The sequence below is a fragment of the Micromys minutus genome (assembly GCF_963924665.1).
Source record: "Micromys minutus genome assembly, chromosome: 6".
NCBI lineage: Eukaryota > Metazoa > Chordata > Mammalia > Rodentia > Muridae > Micromys > Micromys minutus.
In genome coordinates this window covers 4,521,287-4,548,883 of record NC_137975.1, presented here as the reverse complement: position 1 = coordinate 4,548,883, position 27,597 = coordinate 4,521,287, and the positions used below count along the sequence as shown (strand labels likewise).

At 43.5% G+C, this 27,597-nt stretch overlaps 1 protein-coding gene across 1 annotated transcript in view; it reads right to left on the bottom strand.

Moving 5' to 3' along the window:
• Window positions 1-697: 697 nt before the first annotated feature.
• Window positions 698-27,597, bottom strand: part of SHCBP1L (SHC binding and spindle associated 1 like) — a gene marked incomplete at its 5' end in the record, with an annotated part of 38,703 nt that continues 11,803 nt past the window's right edge. The window contains 9 exons of the mRNA XM_080918128.1: window positions 698-992; window positions 3,243-3,365; window positions 4,118-4,368; window positions 6,243-6,396; window positions 17,767-17,872; window positions 19,553-19,771; window positions 19,841-19,927; window positions 21,815-22,029; window positions 27,059-27,208. Of these exons, the coding sequence (XP_080774254.1) occupies window positions 741-992; window positions 3,243-3,365; window positions 4,118-4,368; window positions 6,243-6,396; window positions 17,767-17,872; window positions 19,553-19,771; window positions 19,841-19,927; window positions 21,815-22,029; window positions 27,059-27,208 (1,557 nt within the window). The 3' untranslated portion in view covers window positions 698-740. The remainder of the gene's footprint in view (window positions 993-3,242; window positions 3,366-4,117; window positions 4,369-6,242; window positions 6,397-17,766; window positions 17,873-19,552; window positions 19,772-19,840; window positions 19,928-21,814; window positions 22,030-27,058; window positions 27,209-27,597) is intronic.

The following is a 27,597-nucleotide window of genomic DNA, read 5'->3' as shown; positions in this document are numbered from 1 at the left end:
GTAGCCTGAGCTGTTATTCTGTCTTGAAAACAACTCCGTTGAGGTACTCTAGACAGCAGCAGGAGTAATGTGACAAATGGTAGAATGTGTACTTAGTGCACAAGGTTCTGGGCTCTGTCCCTGGTTGGCATGGGCATACAGATACAAGCTTTGTATTGGTGCTTATCAAGGAAACATCCCACTGAATTTACATTCCCTTGGCTGAGAAAATATAGATTGTAGGCAAAATAGTTGTCAGAGATGTTAATTAACTAGTTCTTAAGAACCGTTGGTACATATGTGACTTAGGTTACGGCCCCTGAGATGGGGAGATATTCTTGGCTTATCTAGGTGAACCTAATCTGGCCCAAATGTCTCAGGCTGGCCACTAAATCCCTTGTAGCTCTGGCTGACCTTGAATGTCCTTATTCTGCTTCCATCTCCCTGGTACTGGGACCATTTGGGTGGTGGGTTTCTGTGGTGCTAGTGATGAAGCCTTGAAGCCTTGTAGTGATGAGTGCTAGGTTTTACCTACTAGCTATGTGCTCAGCCCCTCAGCTACACGTTAGTTAAATTAGAGGAAATTTTATACCATATGACTCACCTTAAAGCTATGTTATATCTCATATAACACATTAAAACAGGTAGTTGAAAGCATTTAAACATTTTAATCTTTGAATTTAAAGCTACAATTTCAGTGAGATACAAGAATCATTTATCACATTCATGAACTATAAAATATGAACACCTATCCAGATGCTTTATCCAGTGACTATCCTAATATCCCCCTTTAAGTTTGCTTCTATCCTGTTGTTGTTCATTTCCACATTCAGAGTTTGCATGACTTTGGAGAGCATTTTGTCATCTTTCTTATCTCCTGAAGCAGCCCCTTTGTTGAGAGCTGCTTCTGCTACAATAAAGAACTGTTCTGATGGCTGAAGGATGCTCACTCCATAGCCATTGTTGTTGTAGATGTGATTGTTAGTCATCTTCAGCTTGGGTGCTGGAAGAACCTGTTGAATTGTTTGAGGAATTCTCTTCAGTGATTAGATACAAAGACAAGAAGCACTAACCAACAACATAAGATGACTCCAGAGTCAACAGTGTTCTTTAAAGCTACTACAGTTATCCCCACAAGTGTGCCTTTCTCATATTCATCAGTCTTACTACAAATGTGAATGAAAAAGGAAAGTTTTTTTTTTTGTGTGTTTTATGCTAAACTGATATAAATAATTGTAGGTAGGGGATGATTTCAGACAATATGGAAAAATACAATAGGTCAATGAAACAGCATGATTTGATTTGAAAAAAAAAAAAAAGACAGGCTTCCACTTAACTAGAATGCTTTGAAGAACAGTGATAATAATGGAGTAATTCACTCATTACAGAGAGATGTGTTTCAGGTGAAAGGTTAACATGAACATACTCCATAGGGAACTTGGCAGCGGTCTAGTTTAAATCATACATGGAATAAAGCTCAAGGAGGTTTTGCAGGAGTGTCATTGACTTTTTGCTTGCTATTTACACTTTGCCATCCTCCTGCCTCTGCTTCCTTGGCTCTGCTCACGCTGGCCATCAGGATGCTGCAGTTCCACTCAGCCACCAGGTGGTGTCAGTGTTGTGCAGTTCTATGGTCACAGTGATCAGTGGGCTTACGTTTTAGTGACCAGAAAATTGAACATCACTTTGGAAACTGACAAGAACAAATTCTCAGGCTTTACTCCAGACCTACTGAATTGGTAACTAGGTTTGCACCTTTGTAAGAATGGTTAAAAGTGGTCCTGATGCAAGCTAATACTTTTGAACAACTGAAAAACACTTTAAAAAGGATAAGTTGGGTATTTCAAAAGTGACCTCACAGTGCTCCCATGTACATGTTCCCCACTTACCAACCTGTTATCTGACTATTGAGAAAACTCAGCTGGGGGGCATGGGTGGTCTACTGGTGCCGATTTAACATCCTTACAATCTGAAAATCCAAAATCTGGTACTTTTCTTTCCCTCTTATGCCCCTTCTTTATCTCCTTCTCTCCTTTCTTTCCAAGACAGTCTGGCTAGCCTATTTATTATATTATTTGGACAGGCCTAGAATTCACACCAGCTCTCCCATCTCCGCCTTTTCAGTGTTAGGATTGTAGACATACACACTACATTTTACCTCAAAAGTGTTTTCACATATTTTCTTAATTTGTTGCTTTGCATTGGGGCAGCTGACATAGAATCTCATGTATAACCGAAGTTGGCCTCATTGTGTAGTTGAACTCCTGGCCTTCCTAAATGCTAGGAATACAGTCCTGCCGACAGCATTCTATTTGCTTTACTTACCAAAATGTATTACAATCTAGTCAGCAAAACCTCTATTACATAATAGCAAAGCCCACCTATTTTCTCATTCAGAATTACTTTATGCTGGGCCTGGTGGCCTGTGACCCCAGTTACTCAGAAGGATTATAATTTGAGGCCTGTCTAGGCTACAGAATCCCAGGACAGCCAGGGCAGCTCTGTCTCAGAAGATAGTGGGGACATTGTCAATGGGAGTGTTGACTTGGGTGCATAACAGTTTAAGTTTAATCTCCACCTTGGACTGGTGGGAGTATGCAGAATAGGCTTGTTTCCCAGCAGCTAACATGTACTGTTTTAATATGTCTAGGAATCAAATATAAGTAGCATTTGAATAAGATTATTACTTATTCTAATATTTGTGTAATACTAGTTTTCAAATGGACAGAATTGCCAAGCCTCCAGGCATATCTATGAGGGATTATTTAGCCTCTGGCTATGCCAGTGAGAGATTATACTGATTAGGTTAATTGAGGTGGGAATACCCATCCTAAAAGGGGGCACCATTCCCTGGGGCTAGGTCCTAGACTTCAGAGAGAGGAGAGTTCAACTTAACAATAAGCACTCAATTACTCTTGTGTCTGTGGATACAGTGTGATCCTGTTGCTTTGACCTGCTATGAGGAACTATATCCCTGAACTGTGAGTTAAATAAGCCTCTTCTCTAAGTTGCTTTTGTCATAGTATTTTATTACAATAACAGGAAAAGAAACTAAGACCTGATCAACCTAAAACTTAGAATATTTCTCCAATAAGAACTAAGACAAACTATTTATGGTACATACCTTTAATCCCAGCACTCGGGAAGAAGAGGCAGGTAGATCTTTGTGAGTCTGAGGCCAGTCTGGCCTATAAGTTGCAGGCCAGCCAGAGCTACATAGTGAGATCCTGTCTCAAAACAAACAAAAAGTAATAAGACAATACCTTCATGTTAACACCACCTAAGGTGCTTTTTGAACTGTCACTGGTTCTGAGATTATTACAGTGATGAATCTCATTCCCTTCCAAAATGGCTATGCTCCCAGGATATAGTTCAACACCAGCACCCTGAAATTCAAAACAACACAAGTTACAGAAAGTTTCCACCTCTTGAGAACAGGAATTATAAGTGTATGCCATGCCTATCATATCTTCCATTTTTAAAAAGGCTATCTTTAACTATACATGTTTGTTTCTATGTATTCAGACACATATATGTTATGCTAACACAGGTGCTTACAGAATACAGAAGAAGGCATCAGGTCACTGAGCTGGAGTTACAGGTGGTTGTAAACTACCTGAACTGTGTTCTGCAGAGGAACTGAACTTGGATCTTCTGTGAGACCATGGCATCTCTCTGGCCCTTTGTCTCCCACCTTCTAAGCTGAGTTATTCTAGTTTGTGGAAAGATAAGAATCAGTCTTTGGAGACTGGAGAAAAGCACTTGTAAGCATGGGAATCTGAGTCCAAACGGGTGGCGAAACCAAGTATGAGAGCATGCTGCCTGTAGCCCTGCTGCTTCTGTGCTGATACAGGAGGCAGAGGTAACAGAAGCTCTAGATTAGTGATTCTCAGACGCTGCAACCCTTTAACAGCTCCTTGTGTGAGGACGACCCCAACCACAAAATTATTTTGTTCCTACTTCATAACTGTAACTTTAGCTCTAGACAATTACAGAACACCTAACCCGGTGAGTGTAACAATGAACAGTACTGCCCAAAGCCCATGGCAGCAAGGGAGAGTCGCCCACTGATAATTGATCTGTCTGTGTACTTGCATACACAGCTCACAATGCATGCGCGTGTTATAGAAGGAGGTACCTGGGCACCCGTTATCTCACTGTTGGTGATTGTCAGTGAAGCCCCTGTAAGAACGCACACTCCTGTCCCTTCACACTTGAGCAAGCAGTTTTCTAGAGTCAGGTGACCAGATTCTACCACCACAATGCCATCAACTGTCCCTTGTTGTATCAAAGAAAGCTGCATTAGTTTCACATTATCAGCTTTGGATACCACAAAACTGTCATGCGAAGGTTCGGAAGTAATCATAATTTCTTCTCTCTTTCCAACTCCTGATGCATAGAGAAAAACAAATTAGTAATCTAAAAGTGCCAAGTTTTTTAGTAATTTGATAATGTTATTTATTTTCATCAAGACAAATATATACATATTTATATACATAAACTAATCAACTAATTGGCTATTTACATATAGTGCACTCATGTCTATTCACATTCATATGCAGGTGTGAAGTTGTGCTTACTGTGTGGGTGGAGGCCAGGGTAAAGATCACGTATCTTCCTCCACTGCTTCCTATGCCATTTTTGGAGAAGACCTCATGTTATACATGGAGTTCACTGTTTCAACTAAGCCAACTGGCCAGTAAGCCCCAAGATCTGTCACCTGCCTATCTCTAGTTGTGTGGCACAGGGGACCCTTTATCCTCTGAGCCATCTCCCTACCCACACCTACAAAATCTTTGGAAATTAAGTTGATGACTTGATGTTGGAATCTATGCTTATCATCAGCACAACTATATTTGCAGTATTCAACAGACTTATTCCACTAGTTATTTCCAGTAATAATAATAAATATAATTACAAAGTTATAAAATCTTACTCTTAACCCAGTGTACTGGCTGGTTTTGTGTCAACCTGACACACGCTGGAGTTAATCACAGAGGAAGGAGCCTCAGCTGAGGAAATGCCTCCATGAGGTCCAGCTGTAAGACATTTTCTCAACTAGTGATCAAGGGGGGAAGAGCCCAGCCCATTGTGGGTGGTGCCATCCCTGGGCTGGTAGACCTGGTTCTATAAGAAAGCAGGCTGAGCAAGCCAGGGGAAGCAAGCCAGTAAGTGACATCTCTCCATGGCCTCTGCATCAGCTCCTGCTACCTGACCTGCTTGGGTTCCAGTCCTGACTTCCTTTGGTGATGAACAGCAATGTGGAAGTGTAAGCTGAATAAACCCTTTCCTCCCAGCTTGCTTCTTGGTCATGATGTTTGTGCAGGAATAGACTAAGACACCCAGGCTGTTCTGAAACTCACTATGTAGCCCAGATTGGCTTTAAAGTCATAGCTCAGCCTCCTAGAGTTAGGATTACAAGCATGAGGCACCATACCCACCCAACTTCTAGATCTCATATATTTTCATATAAGCAGTTGTGTATACATGTCTAAGACAAAAAATACACTACATCTTAACTTGCTTCATATCCACAATCAATTACCATAGCAATGACTATCGGGTAAAGGCACTCACTGCCAAGCCTGATGAGCTCAGTCCTATCTCTACGACTCACGAAGTAGAACAAGAAAACATACTCCCTAGAGTTGTCTTCTGACCCCTGAATTCATGCACACACACACACACACACGGCAGAGAATCTTATATTAATCGTGCCAATAATTTGCTCTAAAGCAATTGTCCAAAATTTAACATCAAGAAGGCTACATATGTTTTAATACCTAGATTGTTTGATAAGATATTGTTACAGTAAAGATTTGCTTGAATTTTCAAAACTCATAGGCAGAATGTAAGTTACTATATTTCCCCCATTGTACAATGGGAGTGCTCTTTCAAAGGTAACAGAACACACACATTTTAGTAGAAATATACACATAGAAGTATAAAAATATGTGATGACTATTGATTGTGGCTGGAGTGTTTGCCTAAGCATGTGCAAGGCCCTCTGTTCAATCACAAACACTACAAAAAAAAAAATATGATGAATCATTGAGCATAGTGTAGTTCCTACCATTGACCAAGTCTATTCAGGGAAATGTCACTTGAACCCAGAAGTTTGAGACCAGCATGACCAACATAGTCTTTAGTGTAAAAGGCATGTGGGGGTTTAAGATGATAAGCTGTTCTTGTTTCTGATTGTTCAATTAAATATGTACGAGTACACAGTTTGTAAGAAAAACTGCAAAGGAATGCCTGCTCACCCTTTATAGTGATGTCATCAGTCAGCAGAGCAAGATTTGAAGCTTGATACTCTCCTGGGAAAATGACTACTATATCTCCGCTATAGCAACTGTCCAAGGCCAGATTCAGATCATCATGCTGCTGGAGAAGTGTGTCCGAAGACAAGTTCTTTACCTGAAAAGAAAAAGTAAGCAATGCACTTTCAACTGCACACCACCTGAGCACACTTCCTGGACATGTCGTTCTCTCCCGAAGACTTACTAAAGTGTATGCATTCATCTGGTGACCATTATTCCTCTATCATGTTCTGGGTATGGATTACAGGCCAGAAGCCATTTTGAATATTCCATATTACCTTAAGCAGTAAAATTAAATGAACAGCTCAAGGTTGTAGAGGAGTGCCAGGGTCAAGCCTTAAATATAAGGCCAATGACACTGGACACTGTATTCTTTCTTACTGTCACCACCACCTCCTCTTCCCCTCCTCCCAATAGTCTCCTCCTTCCTGTTCTTCATCTTCATCATCAGCTTTTTCCTCTTCTCCTTCTTCCCCTTCTCCTTTCTCCCTAAATCAAAGGTCCCCTAAGTAGTTCAAATGATCCTGGAACTTGAAATCCTGTCTCATGGTGAGATCATGTGTGCCACTGTGCCCAATTTCACTTTGGTTTTGCTTTGTTTTTTTAACATTTATTTTAGTTGATTTGAGTATGGTGTGGTGTGGTTCTATGTGTGCACACATGTGAAGGTCAGCTTGTGGCCACTGTTTCTATCTACCATGTGTTTTCAGTACCGTCACCTACTGAACCATTGTTAGCCCTGACTTTCTTGCTTTAGTGCAGAATTATGGGAATTAACACAATTTCATGCACTGAAGATTCTAAAGTTACAAACAAAAAGTTACAAGGATTTGCATTAGGGATAGAGAGGGAACTTCCTTATTTATCATGAAAAGCAATGATATTTATTTTTCCATTTGTTTGTTTATTTAGATAGTATCTCACTATGTAGTCCTAGCTGACCTAGGTAGACCAGCCTGGCCTTGAACTCAGAGGACCTCCTGCTTTTGTTCAAAGGTACATACCACCATTGGTACACAGTTCAAGAGTGGAGTCATGTGAGGAGAATTCTGAATGCTTTTGAGAAAACTCCAAGGAAACAAGGCTGTGATCTGCTTCTTAAAAACCATGGCATTATTTTAGGGATGTGCTTCTGTGCTCTCCTCGGGCATAGAGGATAAGAATGAGTTTACTTCAGATTATTCACAACAACCACCTACTGTTATCTGTTTATATGCCGCTACGGAAAACCTCGTTTCTGTCACACGAAGTTTGTCTGCCTGGTCCTTGGGATCACACCTTACTCATGTGACTTTTCTCAGTCCTCAGAGGATCAACTGTCTGAGGCCACTGCTTAAGACTTTAGCCCACTTCATTTCATGGTTCCATTCTCCTAGGTCACACTGCTAATGGGAGCAGTAAACACATCACCCACCGTGCCCAAGCAACCTAAGACAGGGAGTGTGAAGGGTCTCTTACTGCCCCAGAACTTGTCAAATAAGTTAGGTTAGGCTAGCTGGTCAGCAAGCCTCAGGTGCCTGCCACTTCTCCAGCACTGAGGTCACAAGCAAATGCCACCAAGTTCACCTTAGTTCTTTTGTTTTCTTTTGTTTTTCTTGGAATTCACTAGAGACCACAGTAGTCTGAAACTTCTCAAACTCACAAAGATCCACCTGCCTCTGCCTCCGAAGTGAGGGGATCAAAGGCGTGCTCTTCCACCAGCCAGTGGTAATGACCTTTACTTATTTACATCCCAAATGTTGCCCCCCCCCACCATGTTCTTCACCTCATCCCCATCCCCTTTGCATCTGAGTGTGCTCCCTCCCATCCATCTTCTCTGGGGCACACAGTCTCTATAGGATTAGTCCTCTCCCACTGAGGGCAGACAAAGCAGTCCTCTGCTACATATGTGCTGGGGGCCTCAGACTAACCCGCGTATGCTCTTTGGTTGGTGATCCAGATGTCCCTCAACCAAAGGATGGATACTGAAAATGTTCATTTACACAATGAAATACTATTCAGCTATTTTAAAATGAGGAATCATGAATTTTGCAGGCAAATGGGTGTAACTAGAAAGTATCATCCCGAGTGAGCTAACCCAGACCCAAAAGGACAGGCATGGTACTCGCTGTTAAGTGGATATAAGCTAAAAAGTACAGAATACATGTGATACAACCCACAGACCCTAAGAAGTTTAACAAGGGGGCTGGAGAGATGGCTCAGTGGTTAAGAGCACTCACTGACTGCTCTTCCAGAGGTCCTGAGTTCAATTCCCAACAACCACATGGTGGTTCACAACCATCTGTAATGAGATCTGATGCTTTCTTCTAGTGTCTGAAGACAGCTACAGTGTACTTATATGTAATAAATAAATAAAGTTTTAAAAAGTTTAACAAGGAAGGTCCAAGTGAGGATGCTTTGATCCCACTTAGAAGGGGGAACAAAATAATCACAGGAAGCAGAGGTTGGGAGGAAATTGGGTGGGACAGGGGAGAGAAGGGGGTAAGGGGAGCAGGATCAGGCATGGGGGAAGACAGGAGAAAAGCCCAGAGAGCCAGGAGAATTAATAAAAATATGCAGCTTCTGGGGGTACGGGGTAACAGGAACCTCTAGAAAGTCCCAAAGACCTGGGATGTGAGAGGCTTCCAGGACTCAGTGGGAATGACCTTAGCCAAAATGCCCAACAGTGGAGAGATGGAACCTGAAGGGACCACCTCCAGTAGATAGACAGGGCCCCCAGTTGAGAAATGGCATCACCAACCCATCTCCAAAATTTTTGACCCCAAATTGTTTTTTTTCCTTACAACTTTATTTTAAAAAGAGAGATACATGTACAGATTTTTAAAAGCATTTTGGCATAAAACTATATGAATATATTTTTGTCAGTACTTGATTCTTTTAGAGGTTTGATAGTATGCATTGAAATCTTACTAGTTACCATAAGCATAAAGTACATGTAGGACAGAATGTAACATGGAAACAGATTTCTTGGTGGGTATAGATTAAATGTAATGATTATTGAATACCAAAAATTGCCACAAGGCTATATTCTTAGCTCTTGAATTATTAACGATTCAAAGTCTAGGTGTACCATACTCTGAGGGGGTACTATACACTTATTTTTTTTCTAAGAAGGACTGAGGCTTCAGAACTGTTTTTGTCTAAAGGAAATGCAGGGACAAAAATGGAGCAGAGAATGAAGGAAAGGCCATCCAGTAACCAGCCAAACTTGGGATCCATTCCATGGGCAGACACCAAACCCTGACACTATTACTAATGCTATATTGTGCTTGCAGACAGGAGCCTGGCATGGCTGTTGTCTGAGAGGCCCTACCAGCAGCTGACGGAGACAGATGCTCACAGCCAACCATTGGACTGAGGTGGAGGACCCCTATGGTAGCCTTAGGGGAAGGACTGAAGAAGCTGAAGGGCAAGGAAGATCAACAGCCCAGACCCCTAGTAGCTCCCAAAGACTAAGACATCAACAAAAGAGCACACATGGGTAATATGAGAAACACAAGAAATACATGCCAACCCACTATGGGGGCCGCATCTGAACTCCAGACAGTATGAAGCTTTTTTATTTTTTAACATGGATGGGTTCTGTGGATAGAAACTCAGGTCCTCACACTTGCTGGCAAAGTATCTTACTGAGTAAGCTGTTTCTTCAGCCCCTCTACAGGACTCTGCAGAAATGTAAGAAGTTATCTTCAAATTCACATGAATTATAAGACGCACACACAAAACAAAACCAACCAACCAAACTAACAAACAAAACCTACTGAAAATACACTTCTGATCTCACAACTTACTATAAAGCCAGTGTGGCACTGGGATAAGGAAGACGTCATTCGTGGGATACAAACAGCAGGCTAGAGAAAGAACTTCCTGTTAACAGTAAACAGGATGGCAAGAATTCAAGGCAGAAAGAAACATCTCTAACAATGATGTTAGGACCCTACACTAAATACAAAATGAATTCAACATGGTTCAGTGGCTTTCAATAGAGCTTTGGGCAGGGGAAATGGCTCAGCCAGTAAAATGCTTGCACACATGAAAACCTAAGTGCAGTTCTCCAGACACCATGTTAAAAAAAATGCCAAATGCAGTGGTGTGCGTCTGCAACATGTGGCATCATGCAGAAACTATTACTATGAGACATTATTTGAAAACGATCTCTTCCTTCCTTAGAGACCGGTCACTCAAGATTGGAGTCCCACTGTGCCCTCAGTTTTTCTGTGTAACTTGTCTATGTGGAAGACAACATACAGATATTGCTTGATTGTGTTTGTTATCTGGACCAGCTGGGGTCAGCTGGACTCAGTGGCTTATACCTTAAACCCTGTTAAAGGCTTCTGCAGCAGCCCTACTTCTTCCTGCTGTTTAATAAGAGAGGAACATCCTTTGCTAGTGAAAAACACAGGGTCAGACAGAAATGTAAGAGAGCAGGCAGGCAGGCATAGATTCAGACTCATACAGCAGACACAGGGAGACAGAAGTAGAGAACTCAAATCTGGTTTTAGTGAGACACCCGATCTCAAAAACTAAGTGAAGGACTGTGGATGCAGCTCAGATGATACAGTAGGTTCTTAGCATGCACTAAGCTCGGTCTTTGGTTCCCAGTACCAATAAACGCATTGTGATACCTGCCTGTGATCCCAGCACTTCAGAGAGACAAAAGGATAAGAAGTTCAAGGTTATCCTCTACAATGATGAGTTTAAGACCAGCCTGGTCTTAAACTACAAAAAGACTATCTGAAGAAGAAAAACAAATGAAGATTACTAAGAAAGACATCTGTTATTAACTTTGGGCCTCCACATGCAGGTACATAAGCACCTTCACATACACACGTGTGTGCACACGAAAGAGAAAACCCATCAGTCTCCTAGAATAAAGCAAGCAAGTAAATCTCCATGGCCTTGAAGTTGAGAACAGATTTTTAGATATACCACTAAAAACCAAATAACTAAAGAAAAATATGTAAGTTGTACTTGATTCAAATTAAAGCTTGCCAGGCATGGTAGCGTATGTCTTTAATACCAGCAATAGGGAGGCAGAGGCAGGAGGATTTCTGAATTCAAGGCCAGCCTGGTCTACAAAGTGAATTCCAGGACAGCCAGGGCTACAGGGAAAACCTGTCTCAAAAATTATAGTAATAAAAATTAAAATCTTAAGTATACTGGTGAACAATATCACAATGGTGAAGGACAGCCTATGGGTGAGAGAAAATATTTGTAAGGCATACAGTATAAAGAACTCTCATAATCAACAAGAAACATGCACCCCCTTTTAAAAGTCATTTCTCCAAAGAAGACAGACAAATGGCCAACAAATACGCATGCAATTTGCTCAAAATGATTGTTCATTTTGGAGATGAAATGAAAACACAGTGACAAACGTCTTTGCCCCTCCTGGGGTGACTGTGATAGAGATGCTGATAACCAGCATGAGTGACAGGCATGGTGACACTGGCTTCTAAGACCCAGTAATTGGGCAGTGGAAGCAAGAAGATCAGTTCAGGACCAGTCTGCATAGCAAGTGCAAGTCAGAACTACACAAGACTGTATCTCAAAAACCAACCAGAACTACATCAGAAACCTAATATGGTAAAGGCTGAAAACACTGGAACCTTCCTACATTGCAGGTAACAGTTAAAAATGGCTTGGGCCTTGTAACAATTCCCCATAAATGTAATCATAGAATTATTCATACAGTCCAATGATTCCAGTCTTATGTCTATATTCAAAACAAGTAGTGGAATAACCATTTGTACAGTGTCCTTACTCCTATGGCAGTGACCCAAATTCAGAACCCTGGGCTAGGCTCTTACAGCTCAGCTCAGTGGTAGAGGGCTGGTCTATGCAAGTTCCTGGACTTGATCTCAGTGTTGTAAATAACATCAAATATGGCTATTTGAGTAAGCAAACAGTAGTGTTTATAGGCAACACAATACTATGTAGCTATAACATGAGCACAATACTGATAAATGATACATATGGAGGCCTTGAAACCATGTGTTTTAATCAGGGTTCACTGCTGTAAATTAACACCATGACAGAGGCAACTCTTAAGGACATTGAACTGGGGCTGGCTTACAGGTTCAGAGGTTCAGTCCATTATCATCAAAGCAGGAACATGGCAGCATCCAGGCAGGCATGGTGCAGGAGGAGCTGAGAGTTCTACATCTTCATCTGAAGGCTGCTAGCAGATATTGGCTTCCAGGCAGCTAGGATGAGGGTCTTAAAACCACACCCATCATGACACACCCACTCCAACAGGGCCACACCTTCTAATAGTGCCGCTCTCTGGGTCAAGCATATGCAAACCATCACACCATGCTAAATGAAAGACTTCTGGAAGCAGATAGAGTGGAATACCCAGAACCTATCCCTAAAGATGGCAGAAGCGGTGGACACTGGGTTTTCTGACTGCAGTGTCCTTGTCCTTTGAATAGCTTATAGTGACCAGTGTGGTTACGGTGGCAGAGTGTAATGAAGGGAGTAATGAAGAGATGCAGAGCTGCCCCATGATCAGACCATAACGTCTTGTCAAGCTCAAAGGCAATGTACAACCAAAAGTCTCAGTCTAGTGAAGTGGGAACTTCTAGTTTCTTTGGAAAGTCAGTGTTATCCAGTGGTGTGGCTACAGCAAACACATGAAGGAATGTTTCCCTGAAGCAGACACAGGTGAGAGGACACGTGAAGGAGTGTAAATATAACCCAACAGACAGTGGATAGTCCTGGATGACACCGGTGCAGCCTGCCGTTCCTTACTGGTCACCAGTTGTCATGACTTCATGGAAGGAAACACCAAAAAACTTCTAGTGGTTCTGGAAGCTTCTTGCCACTTCTGAAAACTTAGGCTGCTGGGCAGAGTGAAGTGGAAGTTTCTGGGTATAGCTCACACAGACTCGTGGAGCTTTGTTACGACAGACTCTCATGGTGTTTTTGCCTGACCTGTGGAAGGACATGATGTTTGGAGGGAGCATAAGCTACACTGGAGGGCCAGTGTTAAATGGCTTGCATAAGCCAGTTTGCAATTCTTATTGGTCTTTGCTGATCTTCATTCTGTGTGAGAGGCATGTCAGAGCCCTTCCCCTGATGTCTCTGCTGGTCTTAGGCTCCTGCTGACTTGTACCCATTCAGCAGAGGAGTAGCTGCTTTCTCTGGGTTTAGCCAGATTCTCGGCTGATTCTGTTTGGTATTCTAACCCTGCTGACCTGGACTGTTGGTATCCTGAAAATTACCCCAAGGAACTACTTCTAAACAGCACACAGCAGAGACATGTGGCTTCTTCTGGGTCGACCTGCTGCTGCTGGTGGTGTTTGTGAGTGGATTAAGCTGCAGTTGCTGATTCATGTTAACTGAACTGCTGATATCCTGACAATGCAGACTGGATTTTCGCCAAGAGCAATGTCTATACCAGTCCACTCCCCCTGCATCCTACTTCTCTTTTCTACTACCTTTAGTAGGTGGTGGACTAGAAGGGAGGTTAAACTACTTAAGAATCCTTATTAAAAGTGAGTTTTGAAGAATCAGGTGCCAGTTGGTGGGTGTCTCTTTACTGAAGTCTTCCTTTTATCCGGCTCCCACAGGTCAGAAACAATTACTTACAATATGAAAACAAAACATGATTGTTTTATATTAAGATCAAGTTTCTGATAAAGGAAAGTGGAGAAAATAAAACCAGAACAGATTTTTCTTATGTTAAGACAGGGCTTCGCCCCGTGATTTACCCTGGTCTGGAACTCCATATGGAGGCCAAGTTGGCCTTAAACTTGTGGTAATCCCCTTGCCTCTGCCTCCTGAGTGTTGAGGCCACAGGCATGTGCCAGTGTGTCCAGATCAGAAGAGGTTTAAAGACAACAATAAGAAGTACAAATGAAAACATAAGGGAGAAAAAGTGAGATTTCCTAACAGGTTTGCATACAGCTTGCGCTCAGGTGAGTGCTTCACAAGCTGGATGGCAAAGTCAGGAGCGAATGTCCTAACCCTGGTGGGTGACTGCATTTCATCAGCACTGACAAGACTGGAGAAAATTCTACCCATGACATGACACCACAGGTCACTTTACTGTCCACAGTTTTGTACCTGAGAAAGCCACATAGAAGGTGCTCAAAGTGTAAAAAAGGAATCCCTTCTCTGGGGCTGCATAGAACATACAGCATTCTCTACCTGATTGCTTATCATAATCAATAACTATCTATTTACAGACTGGCAAGGTTGTTGCCAGCCAGACTGACCCAAGGCATTCTCGGAGGCCTTCTGGGATCTGAAGAAAGGACAAAAGGAGCCTAATTATGTGTCCTTGCCCAGGAGGAGACAAAGCAAGGCCAGTTTGGGGCTAGGGCCTCAAAGGAACTGAGGTTCTTGCTTTTCTTCCTGTGGAGACTGGAGTTATCAGTCCCAAGGCCACTGTGCTCAGGCTATGATGCTCCTGAGATACCTGTGTTCCCTCTGTGCCACACTGCTAGATTAGCCTCCTCTGACTTCATCCTGTTGTGACAGTTTCTGCTGACTTTGTCCCATTTCTCCCTTGGAAAGGGTATACACAATGCTGCACTTCTTAATAAGCTTACATAGCTTGTGCAAGACCTCCTGGTCCCACACTTTACCTGTCTCCTTATCTTCTGATCCTCTGGCCCTCTCTCCCAAGATCTGTCACTGAAGAACAATCATCCGGTCCAGCTCACAAGCTAATTAATTGGCTTAATAAGTTCTGAAGCTAGTGACCTATGTATGGTGGCCAGAGTCCTGGCTTGAGAAGAACTGGTGGTCACATGAAGCCCGTGTGAGAAATGCGGACAGCAATAGCATTACTATAGCTTTTTAGCATTTTTGTTACCAGCATAGGCAAAAAACCCAGAATTTTCTTCCCCAAGGAAAAGGACTGCTGCGTATTGCTAAGGAGTGACAGAGGGTAGTGACCAGCAAGCAGTGGGCGAAACTGCTAAGTTAGAAGGAATCCATCTTTGATAATATAGTACACTCAATTGCCAGAAAACGAAAATAAAGACAAAACCACTTTGTTACAAACAATAAAAACAGGAGCTGTCAAGGTGACTGAGGTGGTGAAAATGCTTGTTGCCAAGCCATGGCAACCTGAGTTCATCATCCAGGACCCACATGGTGGAAAGAGAGACCTAACAAGATGTCCTCTGACCTCCACATGCACACTGTGACACACATGCCCCCCCCAAAGTGAATAAATAAAATGTAATAGTGCAGAGAGCACAGATTCTATGGGAAACCAGAACGAGTCTTTAGCACGCCTTGGTCTCTCACACTCTCTCAGGTGTTATGTCCCAACCAGGGCAGACTTACCTGACGTCCTCATATGTCCCTCACCTTCCTGTCACACACTAACTTACCAACTCAACAAAACTGTTGATTGGTATCTACAATGTGCCAAGATCGTGGCTGGTGATTGGATGAGTGGCAAACACATTTATAGCCAAACATAATTCAAAGGACAGCCACACACACCAGGCCTTAATTCCAGCATTCTGGAGGCTGAAGCAAGAGGATCTGGAGTTCTAGTCTAGCCTGGGCTATAAGACTCTGCCTTAAAAATAACAAAACCAGTCCTTCTTCTTTAGGAAAAAAAACATATGGTGGATGACAATGGTGCAGCCAGAAGGCCTGGAGAACCCAGGTCCCAGTCTCTGGAGGATTTGGCAACAAACAGTTTAGGAGCCTCCGTCTTACCATAGCTGTGATCAGGCCTCAGGGCTCGTGGAAGGAAAGCTGAAGACAAGGAGAGGATCTCCATCACCAAGCTGGGCCTTGTCCTGGTTAACTCCTTGGAGGAAATCCACCTGTTCTCCCTAACCATTAAGGAGTCTGAGATCACTGACTTTTTTTGGGCGTATCTCTAAAGGATAAGGTTCTGAAAACCATGCCAGTGCAGAAGCAGACCTCGGATGGACAGTGGACCAGGTTCAAGGTTTTTGTCACTTTTGGGGACTACAGTGGTCACATTGGTCTTGGTGTTAACTCCCTTCAAGGAGGCTGTCACTGCATCTGAGGGGCCGTCATCTTGGCCAGACTATCCATTGTCCCTGTGTGGAGGAACAAGATAGGCAAGCACACACTGTCCCATGCAAGGTGACAGGCCGCTGTGGCTCTGTGCTGGTGTCTCACCCCTGCCCCCAGAGGCACTGGCATTGTCTCTGCTCCTGTGCCCAAGAAACTTCTGATGATGGCCGGTATAGATGACTGCTACACTTCAGCCAGAGGCTGAACTGCCACCCTGGGCAACTTTGCCAAGGCCACCTTTGATGCCATCTCCAAGACCTACAGCTACCTGACCCCTGACCTCTGGAAAGAGACTGTGTTCACCAAGTCTCCTTTATCGGAAATTCACTGATCATCTTATGAAAACCCACATCAGAGTCTCTGTTCAGAGGACCCAGGCTCCAGCTGTGGCTGCCACATAAGGGCTTTTATAAAAGACAACAAATAAATGAATTAAGTCTGTTTAGAAAATAACAAAACCAAAAAGACAGGCACAGAAAGTACCATTACACTTACAAGAGGGAACGTGTGAGTGCTATAATTGAATTTAGTAATGTAATGTGTTCTCCAAGGTGAAAAACACATTACACACCCCTTGACACAACCCTTTGAACAGGGTCACAGGAGGAGGCCCAGGATACCCTTGAATTCATGGCCCTCTTCTCCGGGGACTGGACTGCAGGTGGCACTGCCACATTCAATCCCCGGACCTTTTCTGTGGAAATGTTCCTGAAGCCAAATTCTGAACAATGGAGAGTTACTCGTTACAAAGAAGAAACAAGTCTACAGGTCACTGGGTGAAGGAGATTGTGACTATTCATGGAACTCCCAAAAAATAATAATTAGCAAAAGTACATGTGCAAGAACACGAGCAAGTCAGTGCGTGCGATCCCGAGTTGGGAGAAGGCAAACCTGGAGCACTGGGAGGAGGCAAAGGCTCCTAGAGACAATGAGAGAACCAGGCTAGAACTGAGAGCGGGCGAACCTCAAAGGGAAATGCTGTTAAACATCAATTTGGGAGGAGATATTTTCATTTGGTCTCGGAACAGTTTGTATTTGTTGAGAGGCTGGCTAACCATAACCACCCAGGGTTTGTTCATTTGATACAGAACCCAGCCGGCATTGTTAAAACCCTTTGACCTTGACCCATCTACACGTACCCTGGACATGATCCTGCTACAGTATTCAGCAGTCGCCTGTATCTCCATCTTGAGATCTATGAAATGTGCGGAGAGCCCACCCTGCATGTCTGTCTCCCCTGAGCCCCTCTTGTGGGTACGTCTCTCACTGGTAACAAAGCCAACGTGCTGTGAAGAGCTGTCAGCTCTTACCTGGTGCCTGTATGCCAACACCGAGTAGGGTAAGAAAGAGACCAGGTACTATCACTGAGTCAGACAAGGACACACCACCGGGAGCTCTCCCTCTGTGCCGGGTGGCGCACACTGAGTGGACACACATGAGAGAGTCTTACCATGTCGGTAGTCATCACTTTGGCTACGATGTGGGTTATAGTCTTGCCAAAGTCTCTCTTCCCTTTTCTACGCCTCAGAATCCTCGGAAAGAAAGGTCCATGGACTCTATAGCAAAAAGTATTTGTGAGAAAATTAACAGGGAAACACCTCAACCCATCTTCACTCTGGAAGCTACCATGGCTTATTAACCACAAGCCGTTAAGAGCACTGTGCAACTGGAGAACACTCTAACGAGTGATTTAGGGTTTTGTTTCGTCTTGTTTTGTTTTTTGAAGCAGGGTATCGCTGTGTAGGTCTCGATACCTGGAACTCTACTTGTAGACTAGCTTTGCCCAAAGCTCACAGAGATCCTCCTGCTTCATAAGTGCTGAAATTAAAAGTGTTCACTATCACACATGGCCAACAAGATCTTTTAGATAACCAATGTTTAAACCCTTACATCTAAAATCTTCTCATGTTTGAGAGATTGCCCTTTAAGATGGAGAAATCTGCATGTAAACCACTCTACCCTTTGCTTCAGTCCCTCTGACTTTCCACCACAGTGGGAAAGATCCTGATTTTTATTTCTTTTTTTAAGAAGATTTATTTATTTATTACATGTAAGTACACTGTAGCTATCTTCAGACACACCAGAAAAGGGCATCAGATCTCATTACAGATGGTTGTGAGCCACCATGTGGTTACAAGGATTTGAACTCAGAACCTCTGGAAGAGCAGTCAGTGCTCTTAACCACTGAGCCATCTCTCCATCCCCTTGATTTTCATTTCATAATCTGCTCTTGTAGATTTACACAGAGCAGAGGTAGGTTTTGTCTTGGGATCGGGAGAAATAAAGATGTTTTGGGCCATATTTAATTTTTAAAGGTTTGTTTTGTCTTTATGTTTAGATGTGTGCCTGTGGAAGAGGGTGTGTACCTCTGAGTGCAATGCCACTGAGACCAGAAGTGGGGGTCACTTCCCCTTCACCCCCTTCCTGAGCTGTAGTTATAGGAGGTTATGAGTGACCTGACATGGGCGCTGGGATTAAATCCAGCCCTCTGCCAATATAGCAAGCGCTCTCAACCGCTCACCTGTGTCTTCAGCCCCTGTACTGTAGAAACCATTAGTGAAGAGGCTGCTTTACTTCTAAGGATGTTACTTAAAAACCACAGCCTGTTGCCCTCTGAGCAGAATGATCTCTACATCGTCAGCCTGAGACACTTCTGTCTGACCTTTCTCTTTTGACTTTTCTTTCCATGTCCACTTTCCCAGCAGGGGAGAGCTTCAGTGTAAATACTGACTTCTATCATTCCATCAGCTGAAAGCCATACACATTTACCAGTCACCTCCTCAGATTCAGTCTTTGGGGATCACCGAATCACTTTACTGCTTGATGATAAGAGAAATAGCTAATACTACAACATTTTCCAAAGTACTTAACTCACTAACAAGGCATCATTATTACTGTGCTGACTGCCATTTTGTTGTTGAAACAGCCTCTCATCCAGCCCAGGCTTGCTTAGCTCCCATCTTCCTGGTTCCATCTTCATGAGCAGAGACTGTAGACGGGCACCATCTCATCCAGCTTCCTTAACCATCTCATCAAGCTAAGTGAGGTGGGGGGGAGGGAGGGAGAGAAGAGAGAGAGAGGGAGAGAGGGGAGAGAGAGAAAGAGAGAGGGAGAGAGAGAGAGAGAGAGAGGGAGAGAGGGAGAGAGAGAGAAAGGGAGAGAGAGAAGTGGGGGAGAGAGGGGGGGGGACTCGTGCTGTGCTCCTCTGCGACTCTGTGGACAGAATCGTCTCTTACCTCAGCCGCAAGTCTTCCCACATCTTCAACAGCCCGCAGAGCATCACTATCTCATAGTACTTTTTCCAGCACTCCACGGCCTCGGCCGCAGACGGGTCTTCTTTAATGCTGCTCTGGTACTCCATGAGCTCCACACGCTTGTTTTTGTACTTGTCGAGCGTTTTCTTGAAGCGCTGCGAGATGGGGCCGGGGATTGTCCCGTCCTGCATGTCACACCACCTGGAAAGGAACAATGAGCTGCGCCTGCTCCTCCTCCCAAGCAGCTGCGCCTTTCTCCGCTCTACTTACAGATTAATCCTTTCTTCAATAAGGGCAGTATAATTTTCACAGTTTTCTTCATCATCCCAGTCTCTCCAAAGAAAATCATAGAAAAACCTACAATAAACCAAATTAGAATGACTGTGACCAACAACACTTAAATTATGCTCAGAGCTTCTAAAAACTTCATGTCAAAGCTTAATGAATCATTTTTAAAAGTTACATTTATTTACTGGGTGCACTCTCTCATATTCACCACAATGTGCACCTGCAACTCACAGAACAGCTTGTGGGAGTCTGAACCCTCCCTCCACAATAAGAGTCCTACCTAGGGTTTGAATTCAGGTTTGATGGGGCTCACTGCCAGACTTAGCACCAAGCACCTTTACCCCCAAGCCATCTCCACGACTCCCACCTTCATCTCCCCGACACCTTAATTTTTGCAGGGGTAGGAGTTGAACTTGGGGCCTCACACACACCAGGTAAGCACTCTATCCATGACTATATTCCCAGCCCAAACCTTCATTGTCTTAAAGAAAATATTTTGAAATAGTCTATGAATGAACCAATAATAAGAGCTCAAACTTTAACTATTAAATGGCCTGGACTATATTCTAGGTTACTAAAGGTAAGAAAATAGCTGGTTGGTGGTGGCACATGCCTTTAGTCCCAGCTCGGGACTTCTCGGTGGACTTTTCTGTGCCTCAGAAGTTCGTCTACATTTTGGCTATACACTAATATTGCAGGAATAGCATCTTGGCGGTTCACAGGCTGCACCAGGAGGTTGGTGACAGTGTCACAAAGGGCCATGATATCGTCATTGTCCAGCATGCCGAGTAGGTCCCGGCAGCCCTCCGACTCTAAGTGGCTGAGTCCCGACATATCGCCCCCGGGGAAGGGGGCAGAGGACGACGCCACCAATGTCACCCTCACGGCCTGCGGGCCGGCCAGCGCCTTCCTGAAGTAAGATTGTAAAATTCAAGTTTTAAAAATTCATAATTGGAGCTACAACTTTGTTCAACAAATAATTTGCAAGATTTAACACAACTTGTGTGGGAAAATAACATTAGAAAAATATAAAGTGTCATAAACACTGTTTTGTTCACACACAGCTCTGCTCAATGATGTCAGTTACAACAACCAAGCACAGCTTGTACAACTTAACTATCAATGTGACACCTAGAGTCACCTGAGGAAGGAATGTCAGCGGAGGGCCTGACTGCCCAGATCAGACTGGCGTGTGGGCATGTCAACTGCTGTGACGCCCCCGGGCTACATAAGAAAGTTAAGTGCAGCCTCAGGAGCCAGCAGCGCTCTGGCGTGGTGTCTGCCTCCAGGTTTCTGCCCTGTCCTCACTTCCACAACAGGATGTGTCGGTGAAACCCTTTCCTCCTCGTGTCTCATCACTACCACAGGAAGGACACTAGAGACGGCCAAAACCAACACAGGCGAGTGAACTGTCTGGAGTGTGTCTCCTTTTTGAGACAGGGTGTCATTAGGTGAGCCTGGCCTTCAGCCTCCTCGATACTGATGGAACTTAAGACTCCAGATCCTCCTGCCTCTACCTCTCCAAAGTTTGGACCACATATGTTTATCACTGTACCTTGCTTCTATAATTCACTTTTTATTATAGATTTACTTGTTTGAGTCAGGGTCTCACTACGCACCCCTGAGTGGCCTGGAACTCACTAACACACCATACTAGTCTCAAACTTATAGAAACCAACCTTTCTTTGCCTCCTGATAGGATTAAAGGAATTCACCACCACACCTGGCTTTATAAAGTAAAAGATAAAAACAGGGCAAAGCTTTTCTAATATCTAATACTTATGCAATTTATAAGCAACAGTTACACATATATTGTGTTAATTAAGAACAGGTAAGTTTAACCCATCAGTCTCAGGTAAGCCAATAAATATACAGTGTGTATATGACCAAGACTTACACACGAAGTGAACTGCTGGATAGTCATTTTAAATTTCACAAGTAAGAAAGCCTTGTTACCTTACAACTTCCAAGGCCAGAGCAATGTCTTGGACATCTGCGTCTTGCCCTTCAACAGGGTACACTTCCAGGAGAGGTGCGCTGTACTCCAGCTCCCCCAGAACCTCATCCACCAAGTCCCTCGGGATGTTCGCAATGTTAGAAGAAAAGGGCTCAGCCACAGAAACCGTCACTTTGAAACAAGACGACAAGTTCTGGTGAGGTTTACACGTCACCTAGGAAAAATGTCATACAGTATGTAACTGCAAATTCACAAAAGCCACCAGGATTTCTCATTCATAAACTAGTCATAATGTTGATTCTTCTAAATTCTTATGACTTTTCTTGCAACCAATATACTGAATAATTCTGGATAGACATTAAATACCAACAGTTTTTCAAGCACCTCCTTTTTAATATATATATAAATAAAATTTTAGGTTTTTCTGGACAGGATTTTTCTGTGTAGCCATGACTGTCCTGGAACTCACTCTGTAGACCAGGCTGGCCTTGGACTCAGAATTTCATCTGCCTCTGTCCAGAGTGCTGGGACTAAAGGCATAAACCGCACATACTCGGCTTCAAGCATCTCCTTAAAGGCATTAATTCTAAACTTTCATAAAAAGAATATGTTGGGTTTGGATAGTTTTATGGCAATTTGACACAATCAGGTCCATTCCTGAGCTGACTGATGGTCATAGGTTCTGTAAGAAAGCAAGCTAAGCAAACAATGGGGAGCAAGTCAGTAAGCAGCACCCCTCCATGGCCTCTGCATCAGGTTCCTGCCCTGTTTGAGTTCCTGTCCTGACTCCCTTCAATGATGAACTATAATATAGAAATACAAACCAAATAAACACTCTCCTCCCCTTTTGCCTTTGGTTAAGTGTTTAATCACAGCCACAGAAACTCTAAGGCTTGTGTCCTTCTGCATTTCTTGTTGTTTGTTTTGAGACAGGGTCTCTATAGCCCTGGCTGGCCTTGAACTCACAGATATTGCCCCTCTGCCTCCTGGGTTTAAAGGTATGCACCACCAGGCCCAGGTTTTTTCCACACTATTTACTAGTTTCTAGTTTCCAGTTACCAGGCTTTTGGATTCCATTGAACAATATTAATTTTTGTGACTCTTTTAAGTACTTTCTTTAGACAAAGTATGTTTAAAAATATTGTTTACATTTTACCATTTGGAAAACAAAGACCACTCCAAAAGGACATTTAAAAAGTTCTTTGGCTGAATATATTTAGCTTCATAACTTGGTGGAATTGGTTCTCTCCTTCCTAACTTGGGTTCCCAAGATTGGACAGGTTGCGGGCTTGTAACACAGCCGCCATTACCTGTTGAGCCAGCTTGCCCAACATTCAATTTTTTAAATTTCATAAATGTCACCATAAGCACCTATATTAGCTACTTCTTGTTGCTGGGATAAAATCCTATGACCAAGACAACTTACAGAAGGAGTTTATCTGAACTTAACGTTTTAGGTTGTTCAGGAGGCATGGCAGTGGGGTGCTGGATGAGGAAGCTAAGAAATCCTATTTCCAACCACACACAGGAAGCTGGGGTCTCTGGAACATGGATGAGGATGTAAACCCTCAAAGCCCATCTCCAGGTATGTCCTTCTTCCAGCAAGGCTCCACCTTCTGGATGGTCCATAACCTCTCAACAGTGCCACCAACCGAGGTCCAAGTGTTCAATTCAAACATGTGAGACAACGGGGGTGGGGGGCATTCTCCTTCAAAGCACCACCACCTTGAAAAAACCCTTTTTGTACCTTGAATTACAAGCACGGGTATGTTTGTGAGTGCAGGCGCCCACGGGGGGTGTTGGATCCTTCCTAAAGCTGGAGTTAGAGGCCATTGCGAGCTGCCTGCCATGGGTGCTAGGAATCAAACCTGAGTCCTCTGGAAGAAACACAAGTACCGTGTTTCCTAATTCTGTTCTTCGGTGTCTGACTGTGGTGAGTAAAATAATGACCCCATAGACGCCTGGGCCCTAATCTTTGGAACCTGTGAATATGTTGCCATTTCAGCAAAACAGGCCTTGCAGATAGATTACACTGGAGGACACACATGAAAGGTTGTTCGGGACCCAGCCAGGTTCATGCTCATAAGTCCCTTAACAGGGAACCACCCTTCTTGCCTGTCACCATGATGCAGTGTCAGCTTGAGGATAGAGGGAAGTGCCACAAGCCAGAGAGTGCAGGAAGCTTCTAAAGGCTGGAAAGGCACAGAAACTGATCCCCATCCCTGCCTGCACCCCACCACCTGCTTCTAGAAGAGTCTATGGTTCTGCCTGTACTCCATTCTCATCTCCGTTAGGCACACAGTACATTTCTGATCTATAGAGTTAGGAGATCTATAACCTAACACTCCTAATACACCAACCTTGTGGTCATGTGCTGTGGCAGAAACAAAGATAGGAGGACCCGGGTGTGACTCAGTAGTAGAGAGCTTGCCTAAAGTGCATGAAAGTCTGTGGTCAAGAGCTGGTCTGTCTCTGTTTCCCTGTCTCTTCATCTTCTCTCCCTCCCTCCATTCTTCCCTCCCTCTCTCCCTCTCTTCACCCCCCCACACTCACACATACACTCACACACACACACTCACACACATACACACACATACACACACTCACATACATACACATACACACATACACTCACACACACACATACACACATACTCACATACATACACATACACACACTCACACACACACATACACACATACTCACATACATACACATACACACATACACTCACACACACATATACACACACACTCACATACATACACACACACACACACTCACACATACACACATACTCACACACACTCACTCACACACATACACACATACACACACATACACTCACACACACACACTCACACACATACACACATACTCACACACACACATTCACTCACACACACACTCACATACATACACACATACACTCACACACACACTCACACACACTCACACACACACACTCTTCTAGGGAGAGTGACAGATTGGAGACGATGGGAATGAATTCTTGTGACTGTAGAACAGAATACATCACAGGGCACTGCTGAGAGTGGCTTCATAAGACTTAATCCGCAGAGACAGAGAAAAAGGTCTGAGCTCCCCTTTTCACAGTGTATACACTTTAACACTTTCATGTATATGTGATGTGATACTTGAAACATCAATCTAGGTCATCGATATGGCTCGGTGGCTGAGGGGCTTGACAATAAACTTAACTCTCTGACTTTGAGCCCCAGAACCCACACAGTGGGAAAAGAAAAGCAACTCCTGAAAGTTGTCTTTGGACTTCCATATACACGCTACTATATACAGGTATGCACAAGTATGCACACACATACAAGTTTTTAATGTAAACAAAAACATTGAAAAAATCCCTCAGAGGACAGAAGCACCATTCATGCATATAATATGGATATTAATTTCTATACACAGATAATTATCTTTAGGGGACTCAAGCTTTTGACACCAATGTGGATCAGTGCATCTGAAGCTTAGGCAGGACTTGTAAGTCAGGCACACTGAAAAGTCACATTTGACAACAGTTTTCTCATCTGAACAACTGTATATAAAACTCAGATAAATAAGAGGATGTAGTAGACCATTTATTTATAAAAGCCCAACTTACTAGTTTTTCAAGGAATCCGTTTGGTGGGGTTTTGTTTGTTTAAGACATGTTTTCTCTGAGTCACCTCGTTATCCTGGAGCTCTCTGTGTACAACAAGCTGCCTAAATGCCTGTCTCTGTCTCACTAGTGCTGGGATTTCATGCCTAGCAAGAAACACATTTTTTGTTATTTTTATAGTATTTGGGCAACTGAAACTGGCTAATAATTATCGTTCAGTGACAGCAGATCCTATTTCACTGTTCACTGTCCCCAACAAAACTGCCAGCGAGGAGGCTGCATCTGGCTTCCGCTCTCACGGCCAGTGCAGTCCACTGAGCTCCACAGAGACAGCGCCGGGGCGAGTGAGAACTGACGGGCGCTGCGCGACTCTTCGTCTCAGAAGAAAATCAACTAAACCTGGGCAAAGGAGATCCTAAGAAGCCGAGAGGCAAAATGTCCTCATATGCATTCTGTGTGCAAACCTGCCGGGAGGAGCACAAGAAGAAGCACCCAGATGCTCTGTCAACTTCTCAGAGTTCTCCAAGAAGTGCTCAGAGAGGTGGAAGACCTTGTCTGCTAAAGAGGAAATTTGAAGATATGGCAAAGGCTGACAAGGCTCGTTATGAAAGAGAAATGAAAACCTACATGCCCCCGAAGGGGAGACCAAAAAGAAGTTCAAGGACCCCAATTCACCCAAGAGACCTCCTTCGGCCTTCTTCTTGTTCTATTCTGAGTACCGCCCAAAATTCAAAGGCGAGCATCCTGTCCTATCCATTGGTGTTGTAAAGAAACTAGGGGAGACGTGGAACACACTGCCGCGGATGACAAGCAGCCAGGTGAGAAGAAGGCCGCCAGGCTAAAGGAGAAATTACAAGAAGGATATTGCTGCCTGCAGAGCTAAAGGAAAACCTGATGCAGTCAAAAGGGGGTGGTCAGGGCTGAAAAGAGCAAGAAAAAGAAGAAAGAAGAAGATGAGGATGAAGAGGATAAATTAGAAGAGGAAGATGAGGAAGATGAGGAAGATGAGGAAGATGATGATGAATAAGTTGATTCTAGCATAGTTTTCCTTGTCTATAAAGTACTTAAACCCCCTCTACACAACTCACTCCTTTTAAAGAAAAAAATGAAATGTAAGATTTGTTTTTAAATGGTAGTGTCTTTTTTTGTATAGTTAACACGCGACCAAACGTGTCTTTAGATGGCCCTGTCCTGGTGGAATTTTCAATAGCCACTAACCTCTCCTGGTACAGTCTGGGGGTTGTAAATTGACATGGAAATTTAAAGGTTATTGTTGGTGCACAGCACACATTAGTTATATATGGGGACAGTAGTTTGGTTGTTTATGTTTTGTCTTCACATTTGTTTTTTTTTTCCTTTCGTTTCTTTTTTTTTCTTCTTCTTCAGTTGTCTCTGATGCAGCTTATATGAAGGTAGCTGTTGTTCTGTTAACTGAATACCACTCTGTAATTGCTAAAAAACAAAACAAAACAAAACAAAAAAACCTATCTGGTGTTCACCTTTGTCTTCTTCCAAGTTCACCAGTTTGAGATCTGTATGAGTATTGAAATTCCAGATGAGCAGAATCACAGCTCTGCCTAACAGGGGCTGCTAATTCATTCAACAAGGAAAACGTACCTCAACCAGGATACCAACAAAAGGGATGGAAGCCTCTTCGTATTTCTCAAAGAAGAGCTCCGGGTTACTCTTCCAGACACCCAGCCATCTGTCCTTCACTCTCAGCTTCTCTGACAGGTATTTACTCAGAGCTTCGTCTGCATCTTCTGCCTAACGAGAGACAAGACACAGCTGTGCAGATGCCCTCGAGAGGCAGCGAGCCTGGAGAGGCTCTTAGGGTGAAGAGCTGCAGAGCAAGCGTGCCAAGTTCAATTCCCAGAACCCACATAAAGGTGGACGGAGACAAACACGTGAGTCCTAGCAGCTTTCCCACACCCACAGTGTGCTGTGACACCTCTCTCTCCCGCCCACCCTCTCTGTCTTATGCACACACACAAATGGATCGTTTTTAATTGGATAAGTCTTTTAAATAAATATATAGAAGTTTATAACAAAATTTTTACCTGAAAATATGACCAGTATTGTCCTAAACAGTAAAGATCTGAAAAATTCATACATTTTAAACTGAAACTGTATTTAACAGTAACTCATAAACATGG